Source organism: Rhipicephalus microplus, chromosome 10, assembly GCF_043290135.1.
Source record: "Rhipicephalus microplus isolate Deutch F79 chromosome 10, USDA_Rmic, whole genome shotgun sequence".
NCBI classification, from domain to species: domain Eukaryota; kingdom Metazoa; phylum Arthropoda; class Arachnida; order Ixodida; family Ixodidae; genus Rhipicephalus; species Rhipicephalus microplus.
Genome location: NC_134709.1, coordinates 62,858,153 through 62,875,310, shown reverse-complemented (window position 1 = coordinate 62,875,310; position 17,158 = coordinate 62,858,153). Strand labels below are relative to the sequence as shown.

The 17,158-nt window shown below is 46.4% G+C and overlaps 2 protein-coding genes across 3 annotated transcripts in view; one reads left to right on the top strand and one right to left on the bottom strand.

The window, feature by feature from the left end:
• The window catches only part of RanBP3 (ran-binding protein 3), a 198,080-nt gene that overhangs the window by 162,527 nt on the left and 18,395 nt on the right, over positions 1-17,158 (bottom strand). The gene's annotated exons all lie outside the window — the stretch shown is intronic.
• LOC119181650 (solute carrier family 4 member 11-like) overlaps positions 1-17,158 on the top strand; it is a 97,365-nt gene that overhangs the window by 73,808 nt on the left and 6,399 nt on the right. Inside the window, exons 5-13 of one of the 2 annotated variants that reach the window (XM_075875755.1) lie at positions 676-760; positions 4,422-4,743; positions 5,729-5,752; positions 6,758-6,839; positions 7,726-7,849; positions 9,623-9,738; positions 11,356-11,488; positions 12,868-13,268; positions 14,533-15,238. In XM_075875755.1, the coding sequence (XP_075731870.1) occupies positions 676-760; positions 4,422-4,743; positions 5,729-5,752; positions 6,758-6,839; positions 7,726-7,849; positions 9,623-9,738; positions 11,356-11,488; positions 12,868-13,268; positions 14,533-15,238 (1,993 nt within the window). The remainder of the gene's footprint in view (positions 1-675; positions 761-4,421; positions 4,744-5,728; positions 5,753-6,757; positions 6,840-7,725; positions 7,850-9,622; positions 9,739-11,355; positions 11,489-12,867; positions 13,269-14,532; positions 15,239-17,158) is intronic. The other variant, XM_075875756.1, reaches the window with a different exon arrangement.

Below are 17,158 nucleotides of genomic sequence, written 5' to 3'. Positions count from 1 at the left end.
CTTTAAAAATTTGGCAATATTTAATAGAAGCAGAAAATAAAGTTGACTATCACAAGTTGTTGAAATATACATCCACTACTTCAAGTGTATACCACCTCAGCCTGATAACTCTCAGTAGTTTTATAGATAAGTGACAACATGAGTATTCAACCACATTGTTTCATTCTTCTCTAGTATTTTGAATATTTTTCTTTTTCTCATAATTTGATAAACGCTCTCGTCGTCGTTCCGGCCACACAAATAAACGCCCGTGCTCCCAAAGGCCCCTGGCAAAATAACTGCCCGAAGGTCAAAATCTTAAGCAATCCTGATGCCGAGCATTTAATTAGCGAAGGCGAACAGCGAATGGCAGGGACACTTACGAATGTATAACTCTCTGAATCCAGCCCCAGAACTCCAGGCAGTTGATTCCACCGCTGATGTGCCGTTGATGTTTTTTTTCTTTTGCTGCCTAATGATGACACGTGACGATCCCACTCAAGGGGATCGGCCAAAAACTGGTTACATGAGTTAGACATTTTCAGTATTGAATATTTATTACAAAAATAGTGAACATAAAACGAAAATAGTGAATGCGACTTTCAGAATCTTCTTCTCCTTTTTTTTTCTCCTTCTTCAACATACCACGTCATCGTGACACTCAATGTATTCGTTCACTCCCTCTCTCTCTTCCAGTGCATCTACTATCCAGGACGATCCAGGGAACGTGTATGCGAGAGGGGGGAGGATTCGACTACGACCAGTCCTGGATTTGTGCACTGTAAGCGGCTTCTTCTGGAACTTTTTTTTTTTCGAAAATGCTCGCACTCTGCCCTCAGAAAAAGAAACATGTGCTTGTCTCTTTTCGGCGATATTTCTGGCTTGCCACGACTCACTTCAAGAATACTTTAAGGAGTCCGTGTGGTAGAAAATCCGCTTGCCACGCAACCAATGCTGGTTCAATCCCCACTTGGACCCTAAAAACCCTGGTTTGGTCCCCACTCTGCTCCATGATTTTTTATCATTTATTTGCTTTATTTGCATCGTTCAGGATTTTTCGATCACGCATAAGATCATGATTTTTCGCCCACAACCAATGACGCTGACACTGATGCCGATGCCGGAATTTCTGCGAAACGAGCTCTTTAAAACTGTCGCATTAATAAGGAAAGTGCACAGGAAGCGACGTCAAACAATGTAAACATGAACATACGCACAAAAAATTAGAGATTAAAAGAAATTTCAACGTGTTCAAAGCTTAATACAGTGCACGCAATGTTAACACACTGCTTCTCTGAGATGATGAGTTATTAACATAAAGCATCCCTATTGCGCTCTTAATTATAGCCACAACATAACTTGCAGTGTGCCTCTGTTTGGTCACCAACGCAGACTTCGGGCTTTCTATACGTGAGCTAATCGATACTTTATGGCTGATACAACTCGCACCACTTCGATGGAAGCAGAATGTAAGAGGCACGTCCGCTTAGCTTTAGGTGCACGGTTGAAAATCCCAGCTAGTTAAAATTTCCCGAGCCCACAACTACGGCCACTTTCAGTCACATTGGGGTTTTATGGCGCAAAATCCAAACAACTATTATTACTACCACGTATCGATCCAGTTGATTTTTTTTTTGTGGAATCAGCTTATAAATATTGGCCATGCTTAGTATTGAGCAAGTAGACTTCATTGCTCATCGAGAAGTCTCTAAATATTATGCAGCAACAGCGGTTAAAGCCTCCGACATCACGTGAGTACGCAGTTCAGAAACTCTAAACTGTCACGTCAAACAATTAGGTCATTTATGGCTGTGTAACTTTATCTCTCCCCCCGTGAATACAGCCGATATGTCTTCGACATCCGTGGTACGTTTGTTAACCGAAATGGCCAGCAATACAGGAACAAAAGAGCAGGAGGACGAAATGCAAACAAGATGCTCCCTCGCGGTTTACGCAATCATAAAGGACCGCACCAAACAATCCCTGCTATGCAGTCTTTCTGAGTCGAACCTTTCATTTCCCTTTTTTTATTTCCTTATAATACATGTCAGCGTTAATACTGAAAATGGGTATAATAAAGGGGGCTAACCGAGTCATTCCCGATGGAAAGGCAGCCGGAGTCTTTCACATTCATGACGCTTAATTTACCGAAGTGCCGACAGTCACTCAACCAAGAGGACAGAGAGGACGACGAAAAGCAAACACGGCGTTTTCCCGTCAGCTCTGCAACGTTAGAGGAGTGCAAACAAACCCCAACCGTTTTACGTCAGACCTTACATTTTCTTTTTTTTTTGTGGTGCCCTATTAAGACATTCAGTGTTGCAGTACACGCTAACGACGAAAAGGAGTACGATAAAACAAAACGGCTGTGCGATGGCAACGCAAGCTTCGTTCAATGATGGCGTGAAAAGAGATATTAAGAGTGTGACCCAAAAGTGCTATGTAACATAAAGTGCGAGCGCAATGATACAGCAACACCCCCTGGCGTATAATTCTAGCCGTTCAGGACGCTGCCCCACGCGACCGCGCCCCGCCCGTCAGTACTGTATAGCGATGCGGCGTGCAGGGAACAGGTGCGACTGTTCACACGCATCTCCTGGCATGGTGATGCCTGCCGCCACTCTTTACTCCGAGCGTGGTACACTATTCTCAACCCGCACCGGCTTTCACAATCTCTGACGGCCACGCAGTGCGCCTCACTGACTGAGCGGATGTCTTGACTACGGGGTGATCAAGAAAGAAAGAAAGAAAGAAAGAAAGAAAGAAAGAAAGAAAGAAAGAAAGAAAGAAAGAAAGAAAGAAAGAAAGAAATAACGAAAGAAAGAAAGAAAGAAAGAAAGAAAAAAAGAAAGAAAGAAATAACGAAAGAAAGAAAGAAAGAAAGAAAGAAAGAAAGAAAGAAAGAAGAAAAGAGTGATTTGATAGATATGTGGGGTTTAACGTCCCAAAACCACCATATGGTTATGAGAGACGCCATGGTGGAGGGCTCCGGAATTTTTGACCACCTGGAGTTCTTTAAACGTTTCACCCAAATCTGAGCACACGGGCCTCAAGCATTTTCGCCTCCATCGAAAATGCAGCCGCCGCAGCCGGGATTCGATCCCGCGATCTGCGAGTCAGCAGCCGAGTACCTTCGGCCTTAGGACCACCGTGTCTCGTTGAGAAAAAAATAAATAAATAAAAGAGAAACAAAGAAAAGAATAGAAAAGAAAAGGAAAGCCTCGGTGCTAACTTGCCCTTGCGGAAACTGTTTTGCTGTCGGAGGCCAGCAAGCGGCCAGTCAAGCTGCCACACTCACAAAATTTGAGCCACGAACTGTACGTCTCCAAAAAGAGAGCGAACCGGAAACAATGTGCAGTAGCATGCGACGTTAACGGATATTCGAAACATGCACAAGCACTTTTCCTCACAGAACAGACCATGAATAGAATGGTATTTAAAGTTAGTGTTTTAAAAAGTAATGCAGTCGATTTATTCCTAAGTGAAATCAGGAATAGTTCATAACATAAATTTACCTTTTCTTAAAATGTCATCGTAAGTGGTGCTTGCGAGTGCCGCTTACAACGCTTTTTGTTTTGTTCACTTGCAATCTGCTGGGTTGTTGTACCCTTGTGAGACTGTATGTTGCAAATATTTTGTCATTGATACTTGCTAAGTCCACACATATGCGTGCTTAAAGCCTATCACTCAGGCTAGCAGTGGAGTGAACGAGTCAATAAACGGTTCAAGAATAGGTTGCAGAAACACGTTAGAATCAGTTTCTAATGTCGATCCAACTAAGGTAAGCGTATCATACATCTACAGTCACCATCAAAAGCTTAGAGTCCATTTTAGGTCTGTGAAAACTGTAAATTCTCAGCAATTGGTGACTGTATTCAAATGAATTGGAGAACAAGCAATTGCAAGCACTTCTCCTCGATTTTCAAGAATTGTGCAGAACTGACTTACACCACCTCATTTTGGTTTCCTCAGCTTTCTCGTGAGTAAGGGCACACGTACAACACCTGCCATGCGTCGACACAAGACACTTATGCGTTGTGCTACAATGTAATGATGAAACACAAAGAACACCTGCGATTTATGCTACAGTACAAGGGCCTGTTCTAAAGGTGTAGAAGAGGCTGAACATCTCGCGTGAGGGCGACTCTATTTAACCTCTACTGATGACGTATTAACACGAAGTGATATTAGTTTAATATGCCTAGCTGTCACCCAGCTATCCCTTGGTCACCCATTCCCGAACTGTGGCCGAGAGTGGGCTTCTTCTAAATGAAGGCTCGATTCATTTTTTGATATGGTCTAACTGCACTGTGTAAGCACGTTATCGGAACGGGGCGGAAATATGCATACGCAGTTTTTACTCGCGATTCATGTCCTATGGACTTTCGACGCTGACTGTCCGTTCGTGGAGTGTGCTGACGAGTTCGCGCCGTGTCTCGCAGTTGCGCGCTGCCGTCCCTTCAGAAGCGGCACGTGGCCGTGGCGCGGCTCAAACACCCGGCCAACATGGGTCGCACGTGTCACGAGGTGCGCTTCTTCATACTGGTGCTGACTCCGAGCAAGGAGAAAGGCACCAAGAACGCCCTGGAGACGGGCCGCACGTTCGCCACCATCTTCGCCGACATGGACTTCCGGCAGCGCCTCCTGGAGGTGCACTCCGAGGCCGAGTTCAAGAACGTGCTGCTCAAACACGCCCAGGACCTGGCCGCCGAGCAAAGCAACCCCGTGCACCTGAGGGGATCGCAGGCACAGTTAGACTTCCCGGTAAGTGGCGGCGGTGATAGGCCGTCTCGATAGCACTCGCCGACGCTGAGGCACGACGGTTGGTGTCTATACAATACGGTGGCGCCCACAACCGGGAGCGTCACTCCTGACTTGCCCTAAGGCATAGCACGCTGCTATGCGCGTGTCCCTGATTGAACTGTTTGTGTGCTCTCATAGCCTGACATACTGCGTAATTTGATTTCCTTTCATCAATATACTTTATTATTTTGTTTACGTCCATGTGGTGGAGATTGCAGTACTGCATGCTGTTGTTCGGGTTCATTTTTGCATATCTTACCGAAACTGTGGATCATGGACGTAAATAAAACAAAGGCAACTAGGGCCTTTGTTTAAAACAGAGGCAACTAGTGCTCTTGTTCACTGCAGTCTGTCTAATGCACCTTTCCCCGCCTTTTTTTTTTTTTTTGGAATACAGTGCCCTGTTCATGTTGCCTGTGTGGCTGGTGTTTTGCTGCGTGACAATTTCGGTAAAATGCCCCATAGGTTCCTACCCCTGTTAGGGGTGTAACCTTTAATCGCCACGTGTAAATAGCGATTAAACAAGCTGAAGAGATTTCAGAATATGTTTGCTCTTAATACATATCCAATAATATGGATATTACTTTGAACCAACAAGAATGTGCAGTGAGGGCGCAATGACTTACTATACCACGCATACGCACTGGTGAAGACTCCTCTTCGGCACCGCGGACATTGCTTCTTGCTGTATCAGAGCAAGATTGTGTTTGTGTTTTGTGGGCATTATTGTGATTGTGACGTCTTTGTGGTTTGTGAACACTGTTTGACGTGTCTCTTGTGATTAAAACACGTATAGATACGCGCAGCACTCGCTTCGCTGACCCGCATGCGTGGAGATGAGACCATCTTGAGCAGCTCCCCCTTTTGGGGGGGTTCCCTCTCTCTCTCTTTCTTTCCTGCCTCACTCTTCCTCCCGACTTCCTCCTCTTCTCCTCCGCTCCAGCAGCAGGCCTCCAGAAGAAAGCGTGAGGTGAGGGCGTAGGCGCAGGGCACCCACCCGTAGCACTGTAGACGCAGTTCCATCCACGTCCAATGCTGAACGCTTGGCAAGCACGCTGGGGGCAGTGCACCCACCCTGATTGCAACTGCCCCGAGTCTAAAGTCTTGTTCCTTATTACAGGTTTTTAGGCACTGGGTCAGCATAATTTTATCTTGGGGGGGGGGGGGGTTAAACCGTTTTGCATCGTGGCTGGGGGAGGGGAAGTGCTGGTGCAGCCTTGGTGGGAAGGGGAGGGTGCAGGTGCTGGTGTGACTTGAGGGAGGCTTGTGCCCGCTTTGAAACCCCATGCCAACGCCCACGAGTTCAGGGAAGGCAAAGGAAGAACTTATAAACTAAAATATGATGTCGTGACTCCATTTCAGACAAATTCAACGAAAGAAGGAAGGAACAGGACAGAGAAGAAGGTTATGGACGTTAATCACCTTATACATATCCATAGACAGGCAACAGGAAACATCTTGTTGTCGACGCCTTACTAGGTACTCAAAGAGTCGTTTCATCTAATTAATGAGCAAACAATATTCAATAGGAAGCGCTCACACTGGCTGAAGAGAAGGTTGATGTCTGGTGAGGACCTAGGCTACGGTTCATTCCGAACTGTCTGAAAGGAGCAAGGCGTTCACTGTGGCACGAGTTTATGCGGTCATTATGCTGAGCACGCAACCACTCAGTAAATCAGCTCTGACATTGATCTCAAAGCGTACCACATGCATCCCTCTTGCGAACGTTATCTACGTCTATGAAAAAGGGGAAAGCCTGAGAAATGTTCACCCAAAGGTGCCAGCCATGCGATCAGCATTTGATTTGGACAGTAGCATCCCCGTGGTCCCTGCAGTAGTATCTAGAACCAGTAGATTTGTTACATAATGAACGCTGTCACCGTCAAAGTATGATGTTATTGACGCGAACTTTTGCCTTCCCTCTAACCCTCCTCTTTGTGCATTCAACGCTGGCAAATGGACTTGTCCAACACAGCCCCGTAGGTGTCCCATCGCTCAAGGTCTTAGCGACGACCTGCGGCGACGGTTGTCGCATTACGTCAGCGACTATATAGATGGTAAGTACGCGCCTATTTCATTCCGTCACTAAGTGGGCACTTTACAGTTCGCTGCTTCGATCACTGAACGTGCCAGCAACGCGTCTTTCTGGTGTATCTGTAATTAACACTTGGCCAGAGAGACAGACAACGGACAGTTATGCAGCAGGCGTACAGGCAGGGACTGTTCTCGAGCACTGCCCTTATGTTTTCACAACAATGTAGCCAACAAAAAGGTGTAATTCGAGTCCCTCGGCGGACACCGTACAAGCCGACCCCTTACGCTTTTCAAGCTCCTCAAGCGTCTAAAGCTCTTCAAGGCGGCTGTCATGCGTCAAACGTGGACGTATTTAAACATACAGGGCCCAGTGCAGAGCTCCAGTAGGTACAGTTTACTTGATCACGTCTACCTCTGCATCTTCAGTGCAGCTAAAGTTTCACTCTGTCTTTGACATACGTAATTTCACGTTCCCCTGATGAATGCCAAAATTATGGCCCTTTGTAGCTGTAATCCAGCCTGTAAACCCGGGATTTTAAGTTGCACGATTAAAAACTTTATCCTCATGTTACAGGTATGCTATCGATGCAGCAGCTATATCGACATCTAAAACGGTCATTAAAGGAGAAATGATAAAGTGATAGAAAGCTGCAGCGAAAACCTTTGGTAGTTTATTAAGTAAAGGTCTGTCATTAGGACAATGTTTCATTCCATTTCAAGAGATTGTCTCTTAGTAAACGGTAATAGAGAGAGCGGAGCACTAGAGAGCTTTAATCCTGACATCAAGCGTTTTGTGCCTATTAAAGTCATGCTATTGCAAGAAAGTGTTCTGTAGCAGCACAAGATTGGTACGGCGCATAAATCACCTCAACACTTGCCTCCTCCTCTTCGTCCTTCATCGCATCGCAGGAGTGGTAGGCCACCGGACAATCTACAAGACCGTCTCCACCATCTTCTTTCTCTATTTTGCCTGCCTTCTGCCAACCATTGCCTTCGGAGCGCTGAACGACACGAACACCAAGGGCAAGATAGGCGAGTGTCTTACAAACTCTCTCAATGAGTGTGCACATGAGAAGCGTTCTGGCGCCATGACCCATGCCAAAGCTTACGCGATCAAAGCTACTTGAGAATAACTTATGGAAAACGCTAACCACCTGCAAATAGCTCTCTGGAGGCGCTTTGGGGCGCTAACTGTCCCCCGAGGAGCACAAAGAGTGGTATTGAAGTTACAGGAAAGACGCTAATTTCTACATCTTGCGCCGCAACATAAAGGACAGAGGGGCCCCCGTCGCTGGCCCGTGCCTTGAGCCATCGTGGAGTTTCTGGCAAGGATGCGTTAAGCTGCAGCAGCGTTAAATAATAGTAGTGAGCTAGAGCCACCGCCGCAAGAACAGCTCGAATTTTTAGGTGGCGAGCGATTCGACGCTGGTGTACAATTTCGTCGAAGGGACAAGTTATTCCAGACATACTGTAATCAACGGCACATTAAGGCGAAAGCCTTATGTGGCTCATGAGTAGAAAGATCCGTTACCCGGCGGCGTCAACACGGATGGTACTAAAAGTCAGTTGTTTGTAGTTAGTGTCTCGCCAAGGCATTGGCTTTCAGCTGTGATTTTCCTAACGCTATAGGTAAAGGGACTGCCACTTCTTTATGTTGATATGAGAGAAGTGTTTAGTGCATGATATTCTACGCAGTGTAGTGATTTCATTAATTGTGTTTACCGCTCTCCATAGTAGAGTATTCATAGTAATACAAATCGTCATGTTTTTCTATACACGGTGTGGTTAACTGTAACAAATCCACAGCTAATCACCCGTGATGACGGGCCTCTAAATACACCAATGACCGAGGAAGTGGCGAGCCAGACTCAACGCGATGCTAAAGCGATGAAGTGTAGAGAGCCCTGCAACGCAATGACGGGGCACATTGAACTGCTCAGAAGCCTAATACTAACCGCATGTGCATTGAGGGCAACGCTGCTGCCAAATTAATACGGCGGTACCCTACCACAGAGTCTTGACTGCCTCGGCAGAGAGGGGACAGATGAACAACAAGAGAGAAGGCAGGGAGGTTAACCAGGCACATGCCAGGTTTGCTACCCTACGCTGGGAGAATGGGAAGGGGGCATAAAGTTGAAAGAGAGAGGAAAAAGAAGGGAAAGAGAGAGCACTGGTGACAGTTCTCGGCTACTGACTTGAAGGCGCGTGCGTTCTATGCTGCAGCTGCGGTGGTCGCATTTCAATGGAGGCGAAATGATAAAAGCGCGTATATTACGTGATGTCAGAGCACATAGAAGAGCACCAGATTGCCAAAACTTCCAGAGTTCTCCACTACAGAGTCCCTCATAATCACATTGTGTTTTTAGTTCGTAAAACCCTAGTTATTATTACAATTACGAAAACGTCTTGAATGGCCCCAATACTAGCCTTAAGCTAAGAGGCCATGCAGTGTTTGTAATTGATATTCATTTATTTCTTGCTAATAAAGTTCGGACTTTCATGTATTCATCTTCAAAGCTTTGTAGGAGTTCTTTTCGCAATCCTAATTGGTTAATAGTGACGTATCACCCACCAAATTACATTGTATTTAACCTGCAAGGCCTGCAGCCGACATTAGCGAGTGCAGGTCGTTTGAACACGTCGGTTCCATGCACATATTGATATCATTCTTCACTCCGATCTGTTTCTCATGCCTTCCCTTTCCGTCGGTGATGCAGGAGGTGAGTGTGTTTCCGGGTTTCCCTTTACTAAATGGCTCAGCACGCACTGACTTACGCTGTTTTTTTTTTCTTGGCTTTGGATGGGTAGACGTCCGCAAATGCATCATCAGCCAAACCATTGGCGGCCTCTCCTTTGCCCTGTTCGGTGGTCAGCCGTTGGTCATCCTCATGACTACTGCCCCTCTCAGCCTGTACATCAAGGGTAAGAAGTGTTCGCGTGAACTTTTATCAGTTTAAAGGGACACTGAAGAGCAAACTAGTTTTACGCGTATCGGTAAGGTACTGCTTCAGAGTCCCGAAAACATCGCTCCGCTAGTCGACGCTAGGTAAGCGAGAAAACACTCGAAAAGAAAATGCGGCTGGGCACGCCACTTCCCACACGAAACATCATGACGTCATAGATTTTGACGTCTACGGGATGCTACGTGGTGTCTATACGCTAAAATGAAATACATTGTTATCTGTGGGAGCCATAGATCAAACGTACGAAGTTTCAGATCAGTTCATTAGGCTTACGTCACGATAATACGAGAAATGCGTTTTGAAATTACTGACGTCAAGGGCGGTGATTCGAGCGCGAAATTCAAAAGTGAAATTTTATACATGATTTTCTCCACTAATAACGAATTTATGATAGTAGGACTTGTGAGATATGAGTTGTCGGAGTACACTTTATCAATCTAAATTATTTCGATTTAGTGTCGCTTTAAGTAAAACATGATTGTTTTCATCTTGCAGTGAGTGCACTTAGTAGTCATCCTGCAAGATGCATAGCTTTTTCGACTGTGACTCGGAAGACCTTACGTGGGAGCAGCATGGCGCAATTTATAGAACAAAATTCATAGAAATCCCAATCATTTGACACTTACATGCGTCCATTAAACCACATTAGGCACCATGTAATATCAGTGTAGGCAATAACTGCAACTTCAGGAGGATAGCTGGTTCAGATAGTTGGTGTAGTATGGTTACACATAAATATAGTGAAAAAATTAACGCGCACACAGACGAAGCATACCGACTATAGAGGACGAGGGCTCGTCTGCGTTCGTCTTTCTTGCGCGTGTTCATTTTCCGCGCTGCATTTATTTGTCAACAACTGTAATGTTCGCATACCATGTCTAGTGTGGAAGAAAGTGTTCCTTATACCTAAGCCATTAGTCCCTGAACATTGTTTTGAAATATTTGGCAAATCGTAAGCTGAAGTCTGGCGCCCCTAAACTATGCCCAAGCACGATACCATTCAAGTGCTTAAACTCTTTACGTCGACATTACCACGGTCTACATAACCCTGTTCAGTGTATTGTAATCTTTAACAAGGCAACTAGTCCACGGAAGGGGAGAAACGTGTGAGCGATCCTCTGTGGTTAAACGAAGAAAGACTCAGACTGGAAGTTATCGTTGTCTTGACTTAGCGTAATCAATGAATCAATCAATCAATGAATCAATCAATCAATGAATCAATCAATCAATGAATCAATCAATCAATCAATCAATCAATCTGCAAGAAGTTCCCGTGTCCACTCTAGTCATTTTCTAGTTTGTTGACCACTCATGGTACCCTCAGCGTGTTGGATGATACTTGCTGAGACAGCATATGTGAACGCCGAGAGTGAGACTGTTGAGGCTTTTAGAAAGACGTGTTACTCATTGTGTAAGCTATGACATCAAACAAGTAAACTTCGCAACGCCTACAAAAAATAGGAACGTTCAGTTTCCAGGTTAAAATATAAGCCAAAAGGCAAGCGCAATGCGCCTTGACAACTGGTTCAAGAAATATCCGGCGTCTAAGATATCACCACGTGTCTGCTACTCGCAGTTATCTACAACATCTGCGAAGACTTCGATCTAGACTTCTACGCCATGTACGCCTGTGTGGGGCTGTGGAACACCTTCTTCCTCCTCATGTTCGCCGTGTTCGACGCCAGCAAGCTGATGAAGTGGTGCACAAGGTAAAGATATTTACGTGAACTCTAATGGGAAAGCGACACTGCATAGGCGTATATTCCAGGGAATTACGGAGTTTTCCAGTTTGAGGCACCAAAGCCTTTCGCGTATGCACCCTTTAGGTCACACCTTGCTCTGGGTCAAGCAGGAGCGAAAATATTTCGAATAGGATCTGTGGCGCTTTGGACGCTACTCCTATTCTGTGTCACCCTAGTCTTGGCCAAGAGCCGTCACGTTTGTCTGACGCAAAGTGTTTGGTGCAGGCTTTGGGGCTTCCACGAAATTCGAGAAATAGCGCCGCCAAGGCAAAACCGAAACCCTCTTCAGTGCTTGCGCATGCGCAGTGGCATCGACGCTATTTTTTGGGGGCTCCCCAATTCGAAAATTCCCTATTGTTGCCGATAGAGGGAGGAACACATTGGCCCTGTATATGCATGTTTCACGGCAAATATTGTCGAATGAATCGAATGATGATAATCACGTATCTGGGGAGAGTGAATAAAATATTTATTTGATGTGCGCGAGAAAATCAGTGAATGGGATTCTGTAAGCGCTGCGTTACAGTGCCACAGCAGTCGTTTTACGCTGCTGCAAGAAAGTGTCATTTCGCGGCAGATTTTGTATTTTAGGTCCCGATAGAGTGATTCCGCGACGGCCGTAACCAGTCGTTGCGGATAACATGCTACCTGCAGTCACAAAACCTGTTTCTCGAAGCTCTTCTGTATGAAGTGAAAACATGATTTCTTTCTGGAATCAAAAAGGCACATACGTGTGATAGATTTCTTGACTACTTCATGATGCACAGAAGTGAAAAGAAACAATGGATTTTTGCTTCTGGGCTCATAAAGCTAACAAGCGTGGTCGTCCAGAAACATTATTGAAAGATAAAGGAACCTGAGCGTGTACCCACACGGCATTGTGCAAGTTTTAAAAACTGGCAAACCGTCTTAAATACTTCGAGGGTGAAATAACAAATTTGTACGCTTCCCACCAAGATGGATTCATGCCAACTTACCCAATATAGTTGTTTATTGAGATTAAGAACTTAGCGGGTACAACATGACAGCAGCAAGCACAGGGGTGGATTGATTGGTGGGACATGAGGGAGGCCTTTCCCCTGCGTAGTCAGCCTTATGATGAGTACGATGGGTAATCATGCAGCATAAGAGGCACAAACTCGATCTGAGAGTAAAAGTTCGAGACCAAATGCATGTGATATATATACTAAGTCAGTGTAGCATGACATTTATACCAAGTGAGCGTAGCATGCGTAGTATTCCTATCGATTACAGAACGCCTCAAGCCGCGTTCAGCTGCTGCCTTCGTCAAGGCTTGATGTGCACAAGCCCGAATGCCGTTAATTGGCTTGATCGTTCACTCACAGGTCGACGGAGGAGATATTCGCGCTATTCATCAGCATCGCCTTCTGTGTGGACGCCGGGCGAGACGTGTACAAGAACTTCCAGCGCTACTACTACGCGTCCGAGTGCTCGCCCCCGACGGTGGAGGCGCTGAGCCGGCTCCTGCACAACGTGGGCGCCGCCACCAACAACACGACGGCGGCCGAGGCCCTGCTGGAGGCCCTGCCCACGTGCCGGCGAGAAAACAGCCTGCTCTTCCTGCTGCTCATGCTGGGCACCGTGTGGCTGGCCGTGTCCCTGTACAACTTCAACAAGACGCCCTACCTGCAGGCCAGCAAGCGTGAGATGCTCGCCGACTACGCGCTGCCCGTGGCCGTCATCGCGCTCAGCTTCCTCGGCTCGTTCGTCTTCCGAGAGGTCGAGAGTGAGTGCAGCTTAACCTACGTCAAAGGTCTCAAACAAGGGCCCCCGCACCTTTTGCTAGCAGCCCGCGGTTCGTGCATGGCTGTCTACCACCCATGTGTTTTGTGTGCCGCCCCATGCAGTCGTTGTGCGTTGAAATGTAACCGTAAAACAAAAACACTCTATCGCAGAATCGTCATCCGTGTTTTGGTCATTCTGGAGTCTCGAGGCACAATATTTTTTAAAGAAAGGGTCATATGTGATATTAGAAAGGGGCGTTCACTTTCAAATGGCCAGGTCAGCTGAGGTTTCATGCGAAGTTTAGACGGGTATCTGGTTTGTCAATACTCGTAAAGTGTTGTGCATAACAGACGTATACAGGAGCACAGTGCTCTTGTTTATGCCTGTAACGCGCAACGATTTCCGAGTTCATTCGAACACAGATGTGAATGAGCCTTACCAGAAATCTTCAGCTCACGGTTTGTTCGAAGTTGCGAACTGCGTCGTCGCCCCACTAACGGTTATACCATAGCCCTTCCCATTGACGCAAAGTTTTCCTGAGGTTATCTTATACGTCCTTGATATGATATGCGGGCTTTAACGTCCCAAAACCACCACATATGATTATGAGAGACGCCATAGTGGAGGTCTCCAAAAATTTCGACTACCTGGGGTTTTTTAACGTGCGCCCAAGTTTGAGCTTATACCTCCTTGTCTTATACTAATGTCAAATTCATCATCTGCCTTCCCCTATCCCGCACCCGCAATTGCCACTTAAGCCTGTTGGTATGTCACTATGTATAACGTTGAGCATAAGACTAATCTATCATACCAGCTCGTTTCGAGTGTGTATTACAATACATTCGTCGCCCCACACATGTCGCATCCCACGCAGCACAAATGTTTCCGAGGTCATTGTCTTGCTTCTTGTACACTCATAAAAAGTACTTGTAATATAGGCCGTCGTGGAGCCAACGTTTCGACTAGCGGACTTCTTCGAGGCAGCTGCCTTGAAGGTTACTTGGTTGCTAGCTTGCTGCCCTGTAGAAGACAAAACCGCTTGTGCGAACGTCGGCTAGAGCGACAACCTATGTTCCAAGGACTTTTTTAATTGATTCAAGCATCTCACTTCCTTTGAACTTATATTTGGAGTGTACTTGTGTCATAAGATAGTGATCGCGGGTGTTCTGCACCTAGCGATAGCCTGTCGAAGTGCTCTATAGCAGTGGCCTGTTATAGGCTCTACTTATATGCGCCATACTGAGTCGCCCCGTACCACGGCGCAGCGGAACAGTTCCACTTCGGCCACAGCGACCAGTTCGTGCGAGCGCGCGTCGAGGCGCTGAAGTGGCCCGCCGCCCTGGCCGCCATGGGCCTGGGCCTCGCGCTGTCGCTGCTGTTCTTCATGGACCAGAACATCTCCGCGGCGGTGGTCAACAACCCGTGCAACAAGCTCAAAAAGGGCGCCGCCTACCACCTCGACCTGCTGGTCGTGGGCCTGCTGAACGGCGTCCTCTCGCTGTTCGGCCTGCCCTGGATGCACGGCGTGCTGCCGCACTCACCGTTGCACGTGCGCAGCATGGCCGACGTCGAGGAACGCGTAGATCAGGGCCACGTGTACGAGATCATCGTGCGCGTGCGTGAGACCCGGCTCACGGGCGCCATTTCGCACCTGCTCATCGGTCTCTCGGTGTTCATGCTGCCCTACCCGCTGGCGCACATCCCGACCGCGGTGCTGGACGGACTGTTCCTCTACATGGCCATCACGTCGCTCAACGGCAACCAGATGTTCGAGCGCATCACGCTCCTCTTCATGGAGCAGGCCGCTTACCCGCCCAACCACTACATCCGGCGCTGCCCGCAGCGAAAGATTCACGTGTTCACCGTCTGCCAGGTGGTGCAGCTCCTGGTCATGTGCTTCTTCGGGTTCGCGCCGTGGCCCTACGTTAAGATGGTCTTCCCCGTCATCATCCTGCTACTCTTGCCACTCAGGTGGGTGCCTACACGCTTCGTCATGTAATACGCCGGATGAGCCTACTTATTGGTCCATGTGTGAGGGTAATCAGTGCGGGCCATACTTGGAACAAAAGTAAGAGGCGGTCGGTCATTCAAATGGGTCATCACTGTTCTACAGTCACGCATCGTTTTAAACACAGAAATCGGTGCATCAGCGAGACCAGTGTGGGTTGGCTGTCTTTGATGTAACAGTGCTACGAAACACCAGATGCTTGCTTGTCTGCAAAAATCAGTTGTTAAACTTACTGAGCGCTTGTCACCATTCAGATACCAAATATGCAAGATGAAAGAAGCCCGAATGACAGTCAGCTTATTGTTCCCGTAGGCATTTCGAACATACTATGCTGTGTGTCTAGGGAGTCGTTTAAGCAGCCATCATGACGCTGTTCCTCCCCGAACCGCCGAACACTCCACCCCACTTGCTACGCTTAATTGAGGGCATATACTCCACCCTCTGTCTTAGCATGTTAGGTCCACTTCGTTCTGCTTTACGCGGTAGCAGCACTGCACACTCACCTATTGCGATAAGTGCAGTATAGCCATTATAGCAAACAAACATGAAAATTGTTTATTTATTATCAGGCAAATGCGTTATTTAATTAACCATATTGATTACTTGAGGGTAATGGTAAAAATTTCGGTTCATAAACATATATAATGACGTTGCATGCTGTGTAGAACGAAAGGGCAACTCTATGCGACAGCGCTGCACATAATTGAAGTGGTGTTACTGCACTATAGTGCAGTACCATCACTTTACCATCAGCTTTATGAAGCTTTTGTCCATGGATTTTTTATTTTACACGGTATCTTGATGTTTTAAGCAATGATATGGATGCAAAGTGTGCCGTACAGTCTGAGGATGACAGTGGCGTGAATCAGCCGTTGGAGCTTATTGGGTTTGAACCGTATTGAATCATATATTCGCTCATACACTGCCCAAGATATGACGCAGTAGGCCGGTGAGCTACGTTATCTCTAAATCGATGTCCTTGATATCAATACAAATATCGCACGCTAAATGGGATGAGTGTGCTTGTTGACATAGAGGAACTTGGCCTCACAAAATGATACATTCTATACTATGTCTGTTGTTTATGCTTTTCACAAATAGAAATAAATGTTTAAGCGAAAACTCTTGAACATCCGGAGAGCCCTTACGACAGTTAATTAAACAACAGCACTGCGTTTTAGTGTTTGAAGCAGTTGTTTCATGGCAGTACGACTTCTATGGTGGGTAATTTGTGGTCGACGTGGATTTATGAAGTGTGAGGCCCACCGGACGGCTTTATGCTTTCCCATAGTAGAGTGCCATGTACATTAAATCATTAACCACTTTTTCTAAGCATACTGATTGGCAATCAAGGCATATTTTTTATCGATGCGGACTTATCAAGTGTGAGACCCACGGGACTGTTTTGGTGTTTGTAGCAGTCGTTTTTTTGCAGTTCAATTTCAATGGCGGGTATACTAATTGGCGATTAAGCCCTAATTTTTGTCGGTGCAGCCTCATCAAGTGTGAGGCCCGCGGGAAGGCTTTCAGCTGTACCACAGCAAAATACCAAGTAATCTAAATTGTTAACTTTTTTAAACACACCATGCAGAGTTTTAATAATGAATTTCGTTTGTGAGGACCACGGGGCAGCTTTATGCTCTCTTATAGTAGAGTACCGAGTACTCTAAATCAATAACCATTTTTTTTCTAAATCCACCACGCAGTGAGCCCATTGTGATCTTCGTGGGAGTGATCAGCTAAAGTAATGCTCAAAGGCTAACTATACTGGGACGGCCTAATGCTCTCCCATAGTATGTCAAGTACTTTGAACCGTTAAATCCTTTTTCTAAACATCTTCTTCTAAAGATTCGCAGTTTGACAGCGTACTTTACCAGTTTGAC